Consider the following 15,613-nt stretch of genomic DNA (forward strand, 5'->3'; position numbering starts at 1 on the left):
TTATTATCAGGTTTCAAAAGCACAAAGTGCAGGGCTGTGCCGTGACTGTCGTGTTCTAAGCTGCTGAGAATTTTGGAGTTGACCGCATCTCACCGAGGACAAAGCCAAGGGCGTTTTCCCTGAAGCCATGAAGTCAGCAAGCAGGGGTGACGGCTGGTCCTCTGGACTGGAGTGTCTGTGCCTTTAGGACCTGGTGGGGCCTTGCAGGCCCTGGGCCTGGGTGTGGGGAGTGTGTGGTCTCAGGTTTGGCAATGAATTCTTCTGTGGATGAATAGAACCATCATTCCTGCACCTCGAAAGCTGTCTGTGTGGAGAGCTGTCCCCACCTGCCTCTCCAGCACCATGGACTTGCTGGCCCTTGAGCAGTTCAGAACCGATCTGTGTGCTGACTCGCAAATGCTATACACGAGAAGCTTTATTAACGACGAATTGACTTGGGAAAACTTCATTCTGTGGGAAACAAACGTGGGTGTTTGCTCGGGACCCCTGGAGAAACCTCTGAATGTAGGTGGTTACAGTATCTAGGAAATACTTCTGAAGCCCAGTCAGCTTTTTAGCAGTTGTTTCCTCTGGTCCTTGAAAGGCTTGCCATTCAAACCGTGTTGCTCCCCAAAGAATCTAGGATTTAGGAAAAGCACCACCAAGTTGAGAAGACCCTTGTGACACTTTTCTTCTAGAAAAGAAACAGCCTAGCCTGAACGGACCAGAGCATCTTACCTGGCTTCAGTGCAGAATTGGTCTCAAATCTTCTGTATAAAAGAAGTCAGGTAATTCAGTGGACTACAAGTAGAAGGGACTATCAGACATCTTCTCTTTAAGAGTAGTCAGAAAAATGAAGGCCAAGTTGCCACCAGGTAGAGTTAAAATACCAGTAACTTTCCTTCACTATCATCTGTGTCTTCAATTTGTATAATTATTGCACACATCTTTTTTAAGTTTTATTAAGGAGCAATCGATATACAAAGGACTCTACTTAGTAAATATCTAAAATTTGAGTCTGGGCTTATGCAAACACAAGTGATACCATCCCCACACCAAAGAAATTATCCCTCCCAGAAAATAAGATAAATTAAAAATACATTTTTAGGGACTTCCCTAGCAGTCCAGTGGGTAGGACTCTGCACTTCCACTGCAGGGGGCACAGGTTCAAGCCCTGGTCAGAGAACCAAAATCTGGCAAGCCTACAGGCATGACCAAAAAATAATTTTTTTAAAAGCCAACTTTGTCGTAGCCCAAGATTGGAATTTCACTCTGGGTCTTTAAATAGCACTCATGAGATTTCTTTTAAGAGAAATCCACCCAGGTGACCAGCTCTTACACTATTAGAACAGATTTAACAGATGCTTAAAAATGCCTCTACATGTGGCACCATCTCCTCCATAACCAGCTGGGAGACTCTGCCTGTTTTGTTCAAACTCATCTGACAGTGAGTTAAGGTGGCTTCGGAGCCTCGGACGTGATTGGTGTTGAACTGGATCAGATAGCTGAGGGTCTCCTGGGTCATCTTACAACCAGCACCAATGAGATGGTGTTACTTTTGGTCCAAAACTAAGCAAGCTTCAAAGGTTTTACAGTTTGTTTTTCTTGTGTGAGTCATAGAACTGGCTCAGAAAGGCATATTCCAAAAGAGAATTTTAGAAAATATTTTGGGCTCTGGCTACGTTGGAATAAGTATTCAACCTTGTAAGGAGACTTGAAAAAGCTCATCAGAACTGATAAATTACAGTAGCATCTGTGTGAAACTAGTTTTCCTGTCTCAGTAACGTCTTCCATGTTAGCAAAAGACAATTTAAAACCGCAGTAGGTAGTTCTTCTTCAGATGTTCCACGGGCCTAACAAGTTTGCAGTTAACAGGGTGAGTCACTTCCTATGGCCCAGCCCATGGGCGAAATGAGAGGTTTGGAGAGCAACACTGGCAAGCTCATCCCCTGTTCCTTAGTCACTTTCTTTATTGTGTGTATCTAGGCTGCACAGAATAACCAAACCCTTTCTGGAGAACATTTTACGTCTCAGAATAAGTGTTATGGTCTGTAGAACAATTTTCCATGTTCTTACTCTGGGAGCAGAAGGATTTGCAAACTTTTTTTTTTTTTAATTAAATCCATATTTAAATTCTCAGAAATCATCAACTCCCAACAGGGCAGTTTTCAGCAGTACACCACCAAAGTGTTGGAGCTTCAGCTTCAGCATCAGTCCTTCCAATGAATATTCAGGACTGATCTCCTTTAGGATTGACTGTTTAGACCTCCTTGCAGTCCAAGGGACTCTCAAGAATCTTCTCCAGCACAACAGTTAGAAAGCATCAGTTCTTCAGTGCTTAGCGTCTTTATGGTCCAGCTCTCACATCCATACATGACTACTGAAAACACCAAACCATAGCCTTTTACCGACCTCTCCCATCTATCACCTATCAATTACCTCCTACCGAGCCCGCCCATCACCTGCCGTCTGTGATCTATCCACCAGCTACTAGCTGCCTATCTGTCCTCTGTTTTTAATATTCTGTGGAATCAAGCTCCCTGGAGTCCCTTAGAAGGGGAGAGGGCCTGGTTTTGCGTCCGCTCCTGGAGCAGCAGGGTGCCCTGCAGGCCAGTGCCTGCCTCAGGTAGCTGACATACCAGGACACAACTGAAATAGCACCTCTGATAAGTGCTCCCTCTCCTTGAGGAGGCCTGGATCGCATCACACTCAAGCTTATCACCCTCGCCTTCCAGGGTGACAGCCACACTGGGCTCAGGGCTTTCAATGGAGCAGGCTAAAAACGGTACACCCTCTGTGGTTTCCAGAAAGAAAGAAGGGAGATGGGGACAAAAAGATAAAAGTGATCCTTGTAGTTGGCCTGAGATGTGTCTGGAGGAAATGCCACTTCAGCGTGAAGGCAGGGCTGTGGGTACCTCTGTCCCAGCCTGTCCTGAGGCTGAGGGAGCATCGTCATGTGTGTAACCCTAGACTAGACTCATACGTGCAGGTGTATATGTATTTATGTACAATATTGATGCATAATGTGCTATGTATAATGTATGTAATTATATTGTCTATAATGAAACGAAAGGGTTAGTCGCTCAGTCGCGTCTGACTCTTTGCGACCCCATGGACTGGGGCCCACAGGCTCCTCTGTCCATGGAATTCTCCAGGCACAAATACTGGAGTGGGTTGCCATTTCCTTCTCCAGGGGATAGAAATCCACAACAATAATTATTATAAACTTTTCTAAACAGCCAGTACCGTTTCCTCTTAAGGGGTAAAATGCCCTGGAGAGTGAGTCACGTGGACAGAGATGCAAGTGAACATTTCCGTTGTTGTTGATCTTACATATTCTGTGGGGAAAATGGGCTGCGTTTAGAGTTGGAAGGTCACTGTCTCTGGTCTTCCGGCCAAACGTTCATGGCTGTCCAGACCCTCTTGGGGGTCTCACTCGGGGTCGTGAGCTGGCACCAGCCCCAAGGTGAGGTGGATGGGGGTGGGTGGCATCAGCTGTGCCTTCAGACCCTGTTCACGTGCCTGGAGAGTCGCGGGTCCTCCCAGGTTACCGAGCGGATGTGTTCCTGTACCTGGTGTGATTGACACCACTGTTGTCAGCAAGTTTGTGTGGAATCACCAACGGTGTTGGGGTCATTCTGTCCCTTTTCAGTCTCTTGGGAGCCAGTGGACAACAAGCAGAATGCCTCTGTCTCTGTAGCACCCTGGATTAGTCTGGGCAGACATTCCCGTTATTGGCGATGACATCTGGGGGGCTCTGCCACAGTTCCGCACCTGGGAAGAGCATTAGCATCACCCCTATAACTCGTGTCACGCTTCTCCTGAGCTTCGGGCTTCTAGAAACTCGGCTTCATTGTCACTGGCGTTTCTGTTTTACATCGCTTATAGATTGGTTCAAGTGTCAACTCAGTTGAACCTGGTGTTAACCCTGTCCTTCCCTCCTCAGGGCTACCAGGGCATGGTGGATGGCGGCAGCAACATTGTGGAAGCCGACTGGGAGAGCGTCTCCAGCATCCTGCAAGTGGTACGTGCTGCGCTTGTCCTGCTCGGTTCCCTGAGTTCTCTCTGGTCCTAAACCTTTCCTGCTTCTGTTCCAGGAGCACTTGAAACAGGTGAATGTGCTGCCTGGCATTATGGAAAGAATACGTTCTTAATTTTCCATTTAACTTAAAAAAAAAAAGCTTTGCACGTTGAGGAATTATCCTTGCAAGAACAAGTTGTGTTTGATGGCTAGTGGTACTTGTGGGGTATTTTTTTTTTTTTTTTTGAGCAGATCGGTGTTGAGACAGTTTTGGTTTGCTGGTGCTGCATGTTTACTGGTGCATCTCTTTGCCTGTTGGGTTTGGGGCGCCGTTTGGCATCAGTGACCAGCAGCCTCTGAGGGCTGTGGCTTTAGTGGGGACACAGCATCTCCCCTGACTCAGAGCTGACTTCCTTGGCATGTGCAACGATGAGGTAATTACAACTGCAGGCGAAACAGTTCTTACAGGGAATTGAAAAGAAGCCTGCCCGAATATGTCATGCCCAATAAATTCCAGGAACAATGCAGCTCAGTGAAGGCTCCAAGTCGATTAAGAAATAAAGAGATTACGTGGAAAGAATGGACTTCATGAAAAGTGTTTTACTTGCGGTTTGAGCTTTTGAAATGGATGTGTTAATATTAATCTGTGACTTGTCTTGAGTTTTTCAGAATTTTTATTGGCATACAGTTGTTCCACAATGTTGTGTTTCTGCTGGGCCAAGTGAATCGGTTATAATATGTATACATGGACCCCCTCTGTTTTGGGTTTCCTTCCCATTCAGGTCACCAGGAGCACTGAGTAGTTCTCTGTGTTATACAGCAGGTTCGCAATAGTCAAACGTGGTATCACTAGTGTGTATGTGGGTCAGTCCCAATCTCCCAGTTCATCTCCCCCTCCCTCACACTAATCATAAGTTTGTTCACCACACTTCTTACTATTTCTGCCTTGCAAATAAGTTCATCTGTATCACTTCTAGATTCCTTGTGTAAGCAATACTGTATTTGTTTTTCTCTTTCTGACCTCACTCTGTAATACAATCTCTGGGTCCACCCATTTGTCTGCAGATCGCTTTATTTCATTACTTCTTGTGGCTGACTATATTCCTTTGTACATATGTACCACATCTTTATCCATTCCTCTGTAGATGGACATTTGGGTTGCTGCAATGAAAATCAGGCATGTGTCTCTTTGTGAATTATTGTTTTTCCCCCCCCAGTACACCTAGGTGTGGGATTGCCATGTCACATGGGAACTCTGTTTTTCATTTCTTCAGGAACCTCCACAATGCTGTCCATAGTGGCTGCACCCACTTATACCCCACCTAGAGTGTAGGCAGACCCCCCATTCCCCAGGCCCTCTGCAGCACTTATTCTCTGTAGATCTTTTTGATGATGGCAGTCCTAAATGGTGTGAATGGTACCTCATTGTAGTTTTCATTTGCTTTTCTCTACTAATCGGTGATGTGGAATATCTTACCATGCTTTTTATTTGGGTGAGTATCATTGGCTTATTGGAAGTCGGCCCTGTTGTGATGTTTTCTGATGATTTACTCCAGGAAATATATTGAGCACAGGTCTCATTTCCCGCCCGGATGATTCTTGAACACAAAGACCCCAGCAGCACCTATTTTCATGGTGGTGTTACAAACAGTGATCACAAGGCAGCAGCATTTCTCCACACCCAACTCTGGTTTCTCAGGAAGCTGACCTTAGGGAAAGTTCGTTCCTGGTTGGTTGTCCCTTAGAGTGAATGTGTCAGAGGAAACACCCAAGGCTGTGTCTTCTGACTTCTCCCCCTTACCCTTTGTCCCCCGAACACCTCCCCATTCCTGCAACAGCAATCTGGGGAGGGTGCTGTCATCCGTGGGTAGGGGGCCCCTCAGGAAGGAGGCTGGAAGTGGGAACCCCACCAGCAGAGCCATGGAGCCCAGGGGACTGTCCAGAGCTCCTGCAGCCCTGAGGCTGCCCCTTCCTGTGGGGGCAGGAGGCCTGGACTGTCTGCAGGAGGGACCGCCCCTCACATCTGAGACTGCAGCTCGTGCAGAGGGTTCATAGGCAAGGGTTCGTGGGCCGGCACGTCCTCCCGCTCCCTCAGCCCAGGACGGTCCAGCCTGGGGACGCAACTGTTCAGGCTCCAGGAGTGTGACCCCAGCCCAGGTCACCAAGGCCTGAGGGGGCAGAGCCTGCGTTTCTCTGTTTTTCCTTTTTCCTTGTTAATGTTTGTTTTGAATGGGTATATCAGTTCAGTTCAGTTCAGTTCAGTCGCTCAGTCATGTCCGACTCTTTGCGACCCCATGAATCACCGCACGCCAGGCCTCCTTGTCCATCACCGACTCCCGGAGTTCACCCAAACTCATGTCCATCGAGTCGGTGATGCCATCCAGCCATCTCATTCTCTGTCGTCCCCTTCTCCTCCCGCCCCCAATCCTTCCCAGCATCAGAGTCTTTTCCAGTGAGTCAATTCGTCGCATGAGGTGGCCAAAGTATTGGAGTTTCAGCTTTAGCATCAGTCCTTCCAATGAACACCCAGGATTGATCTCCTCCAGAATGGACTGGTTGGATCTCCTTGCAGTCCAAGGGACTCTCAAGAGTCTTCTTCAGCACCACAGTTCAAAAGCATCAATTCTTCGGTGATCAGCCTTCTTCACAGTCCAAATCTCACATCCATACATGACCACGGGAAAAACCATAGCCTTGACTAGACAGACCTTGGTTGGCAAAGTAATGTCTCTGCTTTTTAATATACTATCTAGGTTGGTCATAACTTTCCTCCCAAGGAGTAAGCGTCTTTTAATTTCATGGCTGCAGTCAGCATCTGCAGTGATTTTGGAGCCCCAAAAAACAGTCTGACACTGTTTCCACTGTTTCCCCATCTATTTCCCATGAAGTGATGGGACCAGATGCCATGATCTTTGTTTTCTGAATGTTGAGCTTCAAGCCAACCTTTTCACTGTCCTCTTTCACTTTCATCAAGAGGCTTTTGAGGTATATAGCTGATCTATAATGTTGTATGGCTTTTTTTTTAAGGTGTACAGTAACTTCATTCACTTGTACATAGTTGGGTACGTGTTATTCTGGGTCTCTTCCCATGTCTGATATTACAGTGTTGAGTAGGGTTACTTGTACTGATCAGCTGGTTTTTGCTGATTAACATAAACACACTAGTCTTTATAAAATGATCTCAACCTAATTTCTTCCTGCCCAGCACCTTTCCCTTTTAGCAGCCATAGGTTGCTTTTGTAAGTCTGTGAGGCTGTTTCTGTTTTGTGAAGAAGTCATTTGTATCTGCGATTTGACTTAACCATCGAGTGATGCATGGCATAGGACTTTCCCTGTCTCTCTGACTTCACTTAGTATGGTCAGCTCTACTTCCTTTCTCATGACTGGACATGGCAGTATTTCATCTCTTTCTGTGGCTGAGTAAATTGCATTCTGTACTTGTACCCCATCTTACGTATCCGTCCGTCTGTCCTTCAGCACTTAGGTTGCTTCCCTTACTTGGCTGTTGTACATAGTGCTTCCATGGTCACTGGGGTTCAGGTGTCTTTATCTGGATCTCCCCCCGGCCTGGGAACGCTGGATCACAAAGGACTTCGGTGCTCAGTTCTCTGAAGACCTTCCCTGCGGCCCCCGTAGTGCAGGTACTGATTTACCTTCCCACCAACAGTGTCCCTAATCCACACCCTCTTTTACTCTTGCAGATTTTTTGTGATAGCCATTTTGAGAGGTGTGAGGTGATGCCTCATTGGACTTTTGACTTGCATTTCTCGAGCAATCAGTGATGCTGAGCATCTTTTCTCTGCCTTTGTGGCCATCTGTCTGCCTTCTTTGCAGAAATGTCCCGTTCGATCTTCGGCCCATTTGTCTTTGCATTGCTTTTGTTGTCACTCAGTTGCATTGACTGTTTGTATGTGTTGGAGATGAGTTCTTTGGGGGTAATAGCGTTTTGCAAATATTTTTTCCCATTTTGATGGTTGTCTTTTTTATGGTTTCCTTCCTATGCAAACTCTTTGAAGGGTAATTATGTCCCGTGTGTTGATTTTTGTTTTATTTGCATGATTCTGAGTTGTGGATCCATAAAGAACTTGCTGCCATAAATTTCAAAGTGTGTGCTGCCTGTATTTTTCTCGAGAGTTTTTGTAGGATCCTTACATTTAGATCTTTCATTTATTCCAAGTTAGTTACTATATGCGGCGTTAGGGAGTCCTCTCATTTCATCCCGTTTGTAACTGTTTGAGGACCTGCACACTGTCCGCCCCGTGACCCTTCCTGGTTTAGGTTCCAGCTTCCTCGTGGATGGGCTCTGTTTCCGCCACACCTCCTGCAGCAGTTCTTCTTGGCAGGCTTTTCCCAATGTCCGTTCTGACCCATGTGAGGTGATGCCTTGTTGCAATTTTGATGTGCATTTCTCAAAAATGTTAAACGATGTTGAAATCTTTTCTTGTGATTTTTTTAACAGTGTGAATGACCCTTACCTCTTGTAAGCCAATCCTTCTTGAAGGTTTGCCCCGTGTGAATTCTATTTCAGTGACTACCCCAGGACATTTGTGGAGGGCAGGTGGTTTTTTTTTAACTAACAGCCCCTTGAGTAAAAGTAACTCAGTGGTGTCTGACTCTTTGCGAGCCCATGAACCGTAGCCTGCCAGGTTCCTCTGTCCATGCAATTCTTAAGGCAAGAATACTGAGTGGGTTGCCATTTGCTTCTCCAGGGGATCTTCCTGACTGAGGGATCCAACGTGGATCTCCTGCTTTGCAGGCAGATTCTTCACCATCTGAGCCATCAGGGAAGCCTACTATTAACAGACATTTCTAAGTATAAAGACAGGTCAACTTAAAAAGTATCAGCAAATACATGCTTGACTTTATCTTTTCATCAATAGATAGTACATTAGAAAATGTAATGAATCCATCCACTTTTTCCAAAGGAATACCCGAGACAGAAGTAGCAATAAAGTTATAAGTGACAGTCATTAATCAGGTGAAATAATTTAGATGAAACATATCTCTCTCTGAGAGATGGGGACTGGGCAAGCCCCTTAGGCCTGTGTGACTCAGAGCCCATCTGCACAGGTTTTGAAGTTGTTGTTACCAGGCGGCAGCATCTCTTCATGCCCAACATTATTTTCTTTTTCCCTGGTAAGTTTATTTTTATATTCTGTTGGAGTAGGGTTGATTTCCGATGCAGTGTTGGTTTTAAGTTTTATAGGACCTTCATTTAGTAATACATAGACCTGTGTCCAGTACTCTTGCCTGGAGAATCCCATGGATGGAGGAGCCTGGTAGGCTGCAGTCCATGGGGTCGCTAGGAGTCAGACGCAACTGAGTGACTTCGCTTTCACTTTTCACTTTCATGCATTGGAGAAGGCAACGGCAACCTACTCCACTGTTCTTGCCTGGAGAATCCCAGGGATGGGGGAGCCTGGTGGGCTGCCGTCTATGAGGTCGCATAGTCGAACACGACTGAAGCGCCTTAGCAGCAGCAGCAGCAGACTTGTGTCTGTTCTCTATGGGGTTCTTTTCCCATGTAGGTTGTGTTGTGTTCAGTACAGTTCCCTGTGCTCAGTAGGTCGTCTTTGATCATTTATTTGATACATAGTATGTGTGTGTGTGAATCTTAGCCGCCTAGTTTATCCCTCCACCTAGGTTTTTATTAATAACCATAAGTCTGTTTTCTAATGCTGTCTTTCTGTGTAAGTTAGTGCTCTTGCCTGGATTTATTCATTTCCCCTGTAAGAGACAGGATGCTTGTCCTGCTCTGGGTTACATCAGCTCACGTGTGCATATGTACATGTGAATAGAATTCACACAGGGCACACCTGTTCTGGGTTACATCAACTCATCCCTCAATTGATTCTTGCTTCTGCTAATGACATTTTCCTCATTTATATGACTAAGCGTACTCTATGGTACAGAGGTGGCACTTAGGTTTCATTTTTCTGTCGCTGGACATGTTGGTGGATTCGGTGTCTTGGCTCTTGTAAGGAGTATTGCCCTGAAGACGGTACACGTGTCATTTTGCATGGTGATTTCTTGTATCTAAGCCCAGGCTTGGGATTAGGTGGCTCCTGTAGATTTAAGGAACCTACATGCTGTTCCCATAAATGCTGCACGTGTTTACACCCCACCGAGACTGGAGGTGGATTCTCCATTCCCCCAGGCCCACTGCAGCATTTGTTCTTTGTAGATCTCTCTAATGATGGCCCTTCTGACAGGTGTGAGGTGATTTCTCATTGTAGTTTTCATTTGCATTCCTCTGTTGATAACTGATGTGGAGTATCTTACCATGCTCTTTTTATTTGTGTGAGTACAGTTTACCTCTTGACACTGGCTTCTTGAAAACCCGCCCTGCGGTGAAATCTTTTCTGATGATTTACCCCAGGGCATTTGTTGAGGGCAGGTGTCCTTTCCAACCCCAAGGCCTCTAGAACATTAAGAGCCCAGCAGGGCCTATTTTCAAGGTGTTGTTACAAAAAGGGCCACAAGGCAGCAGCATTTCTCCACGCCCAACTCTGGTTTCTCAGGAAACTGATCTTAGGGCAAGTCCTGTTCCTGGTCGTCCCTTAGAATGAATGTGTCAGAGGAAACACACAAGGCTCATGTCTCCTGACTTACCCTTACCCTTTGTCCCCCGAACACCTCCCCATTCCTGCAACAGCAGTCTGGGGAGGGTGCTGTCTTCCATCGGGGGTGCGGGTGGCTCTCAGGAAGGAGGCTCGAGGTGGGAACCCCACCAGCAGAGCCATGGAGCCCAGCAGACTGTCCAGAGCTCCTGCAGCCCTGAGGCCACCCCTTCCTGTGGGGGCAAGAGGCCTGGACTCTCTGCAGGAGGGACCTCGCCCTGCATCCAAGACTGCAGCTCGTGCAGAGGGTCCATCGGCGAGGATTTGTGGGCCGGCACGTCCTCCCGCTTCCTCAGCCCAGGATGATTCAGCCTGGGGACCCAACTGTTCAGGCTCCAGGGGTGTGACCCCAGCCTGAGTCACCAAGGCCTGAGGGGGACAGAGCCAGCATTTCTTTCTTCTTTTACTGTTTGTTTTGAATGGGAGTATATAGGTGGTTTGCCATGTTGTGTGGTTTTGTCTTTTAGGTGTACAGCCACTTGATTCACTTGTACTTAGTCATATATATATATATGTTTTTCTGGTTCTCTTCCCATATCAGTTATTACTGAGTGTTTTCTAGGGTTCCTGCGCTATACAGTTGGGTTTTTTGATTAATATATACACACCATTTATCAGATAATCCCAACCTGCTAGTTTCTCCCTGCCCACCACCTTTCCCTCATAATCATAAGTCTGTGAGGCTGGTTCTGCTTTCTGAAGGAGTTCAATTGTCACCAATTTTAGATTCCACTCGGTCGTGGGATCTTGGAGTTTTGTCTTTCTGATTCTTACTTCACTTAGTATGATTATCCTGAGATTGTACATGCTCCTGCAAATGGCATGCTTTTGTTCTTTTTCATGGCCGAGTCATATTCCATCGTGTGCTTGTGTCACTTGTTTTTATCCATTCATCTGGGCACAGTTTATTTACTTCCATGTCGTCACTGTTGTGAAGCTGCTGCCGTGCCTGCCTGGGTGCATGGTTTTCTCCGAGTCTGGTTTTTTCCTCATGTGCTCTTAGGAGTGGGACAGCCAGATCACAGGGCAGCTCTGTTTGTTTATATTAATGCCTTCTAAATGCACTTCCACATTGCTGTTACCAGCTACATCCAGCAGCATCCTTAAAGGGTCCACTGTTCTTACCCCCACAGCGTACTTATGTGGATTTTTAAGTGTCCTTTTCCATTTCTCTGAGGTGATACCTCATTGTTGTTTTGATCTTCTCATCTCTGATAATTTGCCTTATTGAGCCATTCCTCATGTGCTTTAACATTGTGAACTGTATGTAGCTGATATTTTTTTTCTTGACAGTTTGCCCTGTTTTTAATTATTTTTGATGTTACCCCTGGATTTTTTGAGAGCAGGTATTATTTAGAGCCCAGCAGTCCTTCCTTGTGGATATTAAGTGTCCCTAAGCAGTAATTTTCTGGTTGCTCCTCTGGGGAATGGCCAGAACTCAGATTTCTATCTCGCTGGCACTTGTGGTGAGCCCGACTAAGAAGGGGAGCCATGTTACCTGGGGCTGCTGGACACGGGGTTTCTCTGGCCGTGACTTGTGACCGGCCCTGGCCCGCCTTAGGCTCAGAGAGCATGCAGGGTACCCCCGCCCACGGGATGGCCGTCATCCTCTTGTGGACTTCTCTCTGCCCCGTGCGTTTAGCTGATGGCTGCATCCTTGTTTTCCTGCCCTACTCTGTCCCCCGTGGGAGTGGTCCTGCGTCTTTAGCCATTGAATTCCAGTTCAGAGCTAAAAATGGAAAGACTCCAAACTTCCACGGTCGATCAACTGAAAAGACGAAAGGCGGGAAATCTACGCCAAGTCCTGTGTTTATACCCAGCACGCACGTGTGCAGTTGGGAGGAGACACATAAACAGGTTTCGTTCTCTTCCAGGGAGGGACCATCATCGGCAGTGCCCGCTGCCAGGACTTCCGTTCTCGGGAAGGCCGCCTGAAGGCCGCATGTAACTTGGTTCAGCTGGGCATCACTAGCCTGTGTGTGATCGGCGGGGACGGCAGCCTCACTGGGGCCCACATCTTCCAGACGGAGTGGAGCGGGCTGCTGGGAGAGCTGGCCCGCGACGGTGCGTCTCTGCTGCCCACCCCTCCCCATCAGAGCGCTCCCACCACTGACATCCTGCCCGATGAACTGTCCCACAGGTGTTTGTTGCTGGCGGTGCTGCAGACCTAAAAGCTGCCACCTCAGGACTCAGATTTGTGGCTCAGATAATAACAAAAGTGATTATAAGAATAACATTTATTCCAACATCCTATGTGCCAGGCACGGTTCCACTTTGACCCTGTTTGGTTTTGTGCCGGCTCAGGGTAACCATCCGGACCTTCTGTGCTGATCCCCGCTTTACAGAGGGGGGTCAGGGACTTGCGGTGAAGCCACCTGGCCCCGCTCACACCAGCCCTCAGACACCTGCGGCTGACCTGCCAGCTCCCCTGGGGTCCCTCCAGCCACTGGTACAAGACTTGGTCCTATATCACCTCCGAAGCTATATAGGAAAGGATTCTCAAGAATCCTATATATCCTGTGGTTTTTATCTTTTAAATGTGTTTTTATATAATTCAAATTTAATTTAAAATATGACCAGTGGAAGCAAACTGAAATAATATTAATAGCAACCTTGTGAAAGGCGTAAGCTTGAACTAAAGTGACGACCCACACGTTCCGTGAAGTCTGTCTGAGGAGTGGAGGGTGGCTCTCACGCCAGCACCAGGGACCTCGTCTGGTGTGAGGCAGGTGGGCATGGTGGTGACTTGGGTGGGGGGAGCATCGCTGTCCCCGCCTTGACCTTGACCTTTGTGGTCCATTTAAGCAGCTCTAGCAACCCTGGTGGTCTTTCCTGAGAGCACCAAGTACATCTGCCAAATAATGGGGCTCCACAGGCCTGTCAGGAGTCAGGGTACCAGTTGTACCACATCCTTGAGGACGGGCTTCTGGCATGGTGACCCGGCATAGTCAGAGCCAGGCCGCTGTCACACAGAAGTCGCATCTTTTCCACCCGTCTCTGTGTACGCTCCTTCCCTCCCCAGCTTCTGTTCCTGGGTTGGTGCTCCTGTCTGGGTGTCAGGTGGCTGCTCCCCTCTCTGTCCTCGCTTCCACCTCCGTCTGGCTCTGACGTCCGTCATTGTGCAGGGTTAGGTCCCGTGGACATGACGCGGTGGGTAGGAGACGCATGTAGGAGCGTGCGCGCTCCCCCGTGTCATCCCGGGCGTGCGGCTTGTCCCCACACAGGCAAGATCAGCACGGAGCAGGTGCAGAAGCACGGGCACCTCAACGTGGTGGGGATGGTGGGCTCCATCGACAACGACTTCTGCGGCACCGACATGACCATCGGCACAGACTCGGCCCTACACCGCATCATCGAGGTGGTGGACGCCATCATGACGACCGCCCAGAGGTGGGGGACGCGGGGACCAGCGGGAGGGGGCCATGTAGACCTCAGTGCCAGCTCCGGAAAATTCCACAAGCCTTGTTGCTTGATATTAGAAACAATTTTGTATTGGTGCAATCAGTGGTTTTCCTCGTTTAATCTTTATTTTCAGTTTTTAAGAGTCACTGCTTTCTGATTGTAAAAGAAATGTGTTTATTGCAGAGAATTTAGAAAAACGAAAAAAATAAGTCATCATTACGTCAAGTCCTGCACAAAGCTCCCCTGCATTAGTGGCGGACTGTAGAGCCCCAGGTTTGCACGGCCCTGGTCAGAGCTGGGCAAGCCCCCGCCCTGCGCCCTCCTCACCTGGGGTTCCCGCCGATGGATGAGGAGTGACCCCATGTCCCAGGTTGTAGGCTCAGGGCTGAACCGTTCCCATCACGCCCTCCCTGGCTCCCTCAGGCTTCCAAAGCACCTTCATGGAAGTCAAGTGAGAGAGACAGTGGAACACCTGCCTCTGTCATGGACGAGCCACTTGGCACCGTCTCAGGGCCACGCCCGGGGAACCGTGGCTGGAGACAAACCTCAGCCTCTGTTCGGGTTCCCAGGGTTACTGGTGGCAGTTAGTTTCCCGTTTGTGGAAAGGCCATGGTCCCAGGGCACAGACCTGACTCCTTTGCTTTCGTCTCCCGAGCTCATGCGGAGACGTCCGGCCTGTGGTTCTGGCCGGAGAAACCTGACTCTGCCCAGTGGAGCCCTCATCCTGGAAAGACCACACATGCATGTCCTGGTGGCATGAGCGTGCCTGGCACAAGAACACAACCAGGGGCGCTCACTGCTGCAGCCCCTTCTCTCAGAAGAGCCTGAAAATCACTCCCCATAGTGTCTGCTTGTGTGCAGAGTGGGTCGTCTGAGGGGGACAGCTGGGGCCCTGCCGTCTGCCCGGCCGTGCTAAGTGGACGCTCCTCTGTCTCTCTCCAGCCACCAGCGAACCTTCGTCCTGGAGGTGATGGGGAGACACTGCGGGTATGGACACACAGACGCAGTCGGGGTGGGAGGTCCCCAGGGAGCCCCATACCCCAGCTCAAGCATCCCAGGAGGGGCATGTCCCGTCTGTGGGGCTGTCCTAGGCAGGGGCGCCTGGCCCTGACGCCTCGTGAAACTCCCGCTCTTTGCCCGCAGGTACCTGGCCCTGGTGAGCGCTCTGGCCTGCGGGGCCGACTGGGTCTTCCTTCCCGAGTCCCCACCGGAGGAAGGCTGGCAGGAAAACATGTGCATCAAGCTCTCAGAGGTAACTCGCCTTCTGCCCTCTGTGGCTGCCGGCCTCTGGTTGTGCTGCCCAGCCTGTGGCGTGGTGGCCGTGGGCATGTTCCATGTCAACAGAGCTTTCAGCCTGTGGAGGCTCTCTGCTCAGAGTGGCTTCGGGCTTATGGCTGTGACCTGGGGGCGTCCTGTCCATCCACTTCCTGCTGTGGCAGAGACAGACAAGGGAGAAGCAGCTGAGCTTTTGAGCCGCTTGTGCAAAGCGGGTGCTCAGCCATCCCTGGAGGAGGCCACATGAGAGCCGGGGTCTGGGCAACAAGGCGCTGCCGTCCCCTCGGGAAAGGGGCAGGAGGCCTGTGAGTCGACT

The 15,613-nt window shown here is 48.9% G+C and overlaps 1 protein-coding gene across 2 annotated transcripts in view; it reads left to right on the forward strand.

The window, feature by feature from the left end:
- The window catches only part of PFKP (phosphofructokinase, platelet), a 51,950-nt gene that overhangs the window by 15,453 nt on the left and 20,884 nt on the right, over positions 1-15,613 (forward strand). For both annotated transcript variants that reach the window (XM_055431565.2, XM_088843985.1), the window contains exons 3-7: positions 3,926-4,003; positions 12,495-12,684; positions 13,845-14,010; positions 14,965-15,009; positions 15,166-15,274. In XM_055431565.2, coding sequence (XP_055287540.1) covers positions 3,926-4,003; positions 12,495-12,684; positions 13,845-14,010; positions 14,965-15,009; positions 15,166-15,274 — 588 coding nt within the window. The remainder of the gene's footprint in view (positions 1-3,925; positions 4,004-12,494; positions 12,685-13,844; positions 14,011-14,964; positions 15,010-15,165; positions 15,275-15,613) is intronic.

The sequence above is a fragment of the Moschus berezovskii genome, chromosome 15 (genome assembly GCF_049115385.1).
Source record: "Moschus berezovskii isolate FMDL1 chromosome 15, NW_MosBer_1.0, whole genome shotgun sequence".
NCBI classification, from domain to species: Eukaryota; Metazoa; Chordata; class Mammalia; order Artiodactyla; family Moschidae; genus Moschus; species Moschus berezovskii.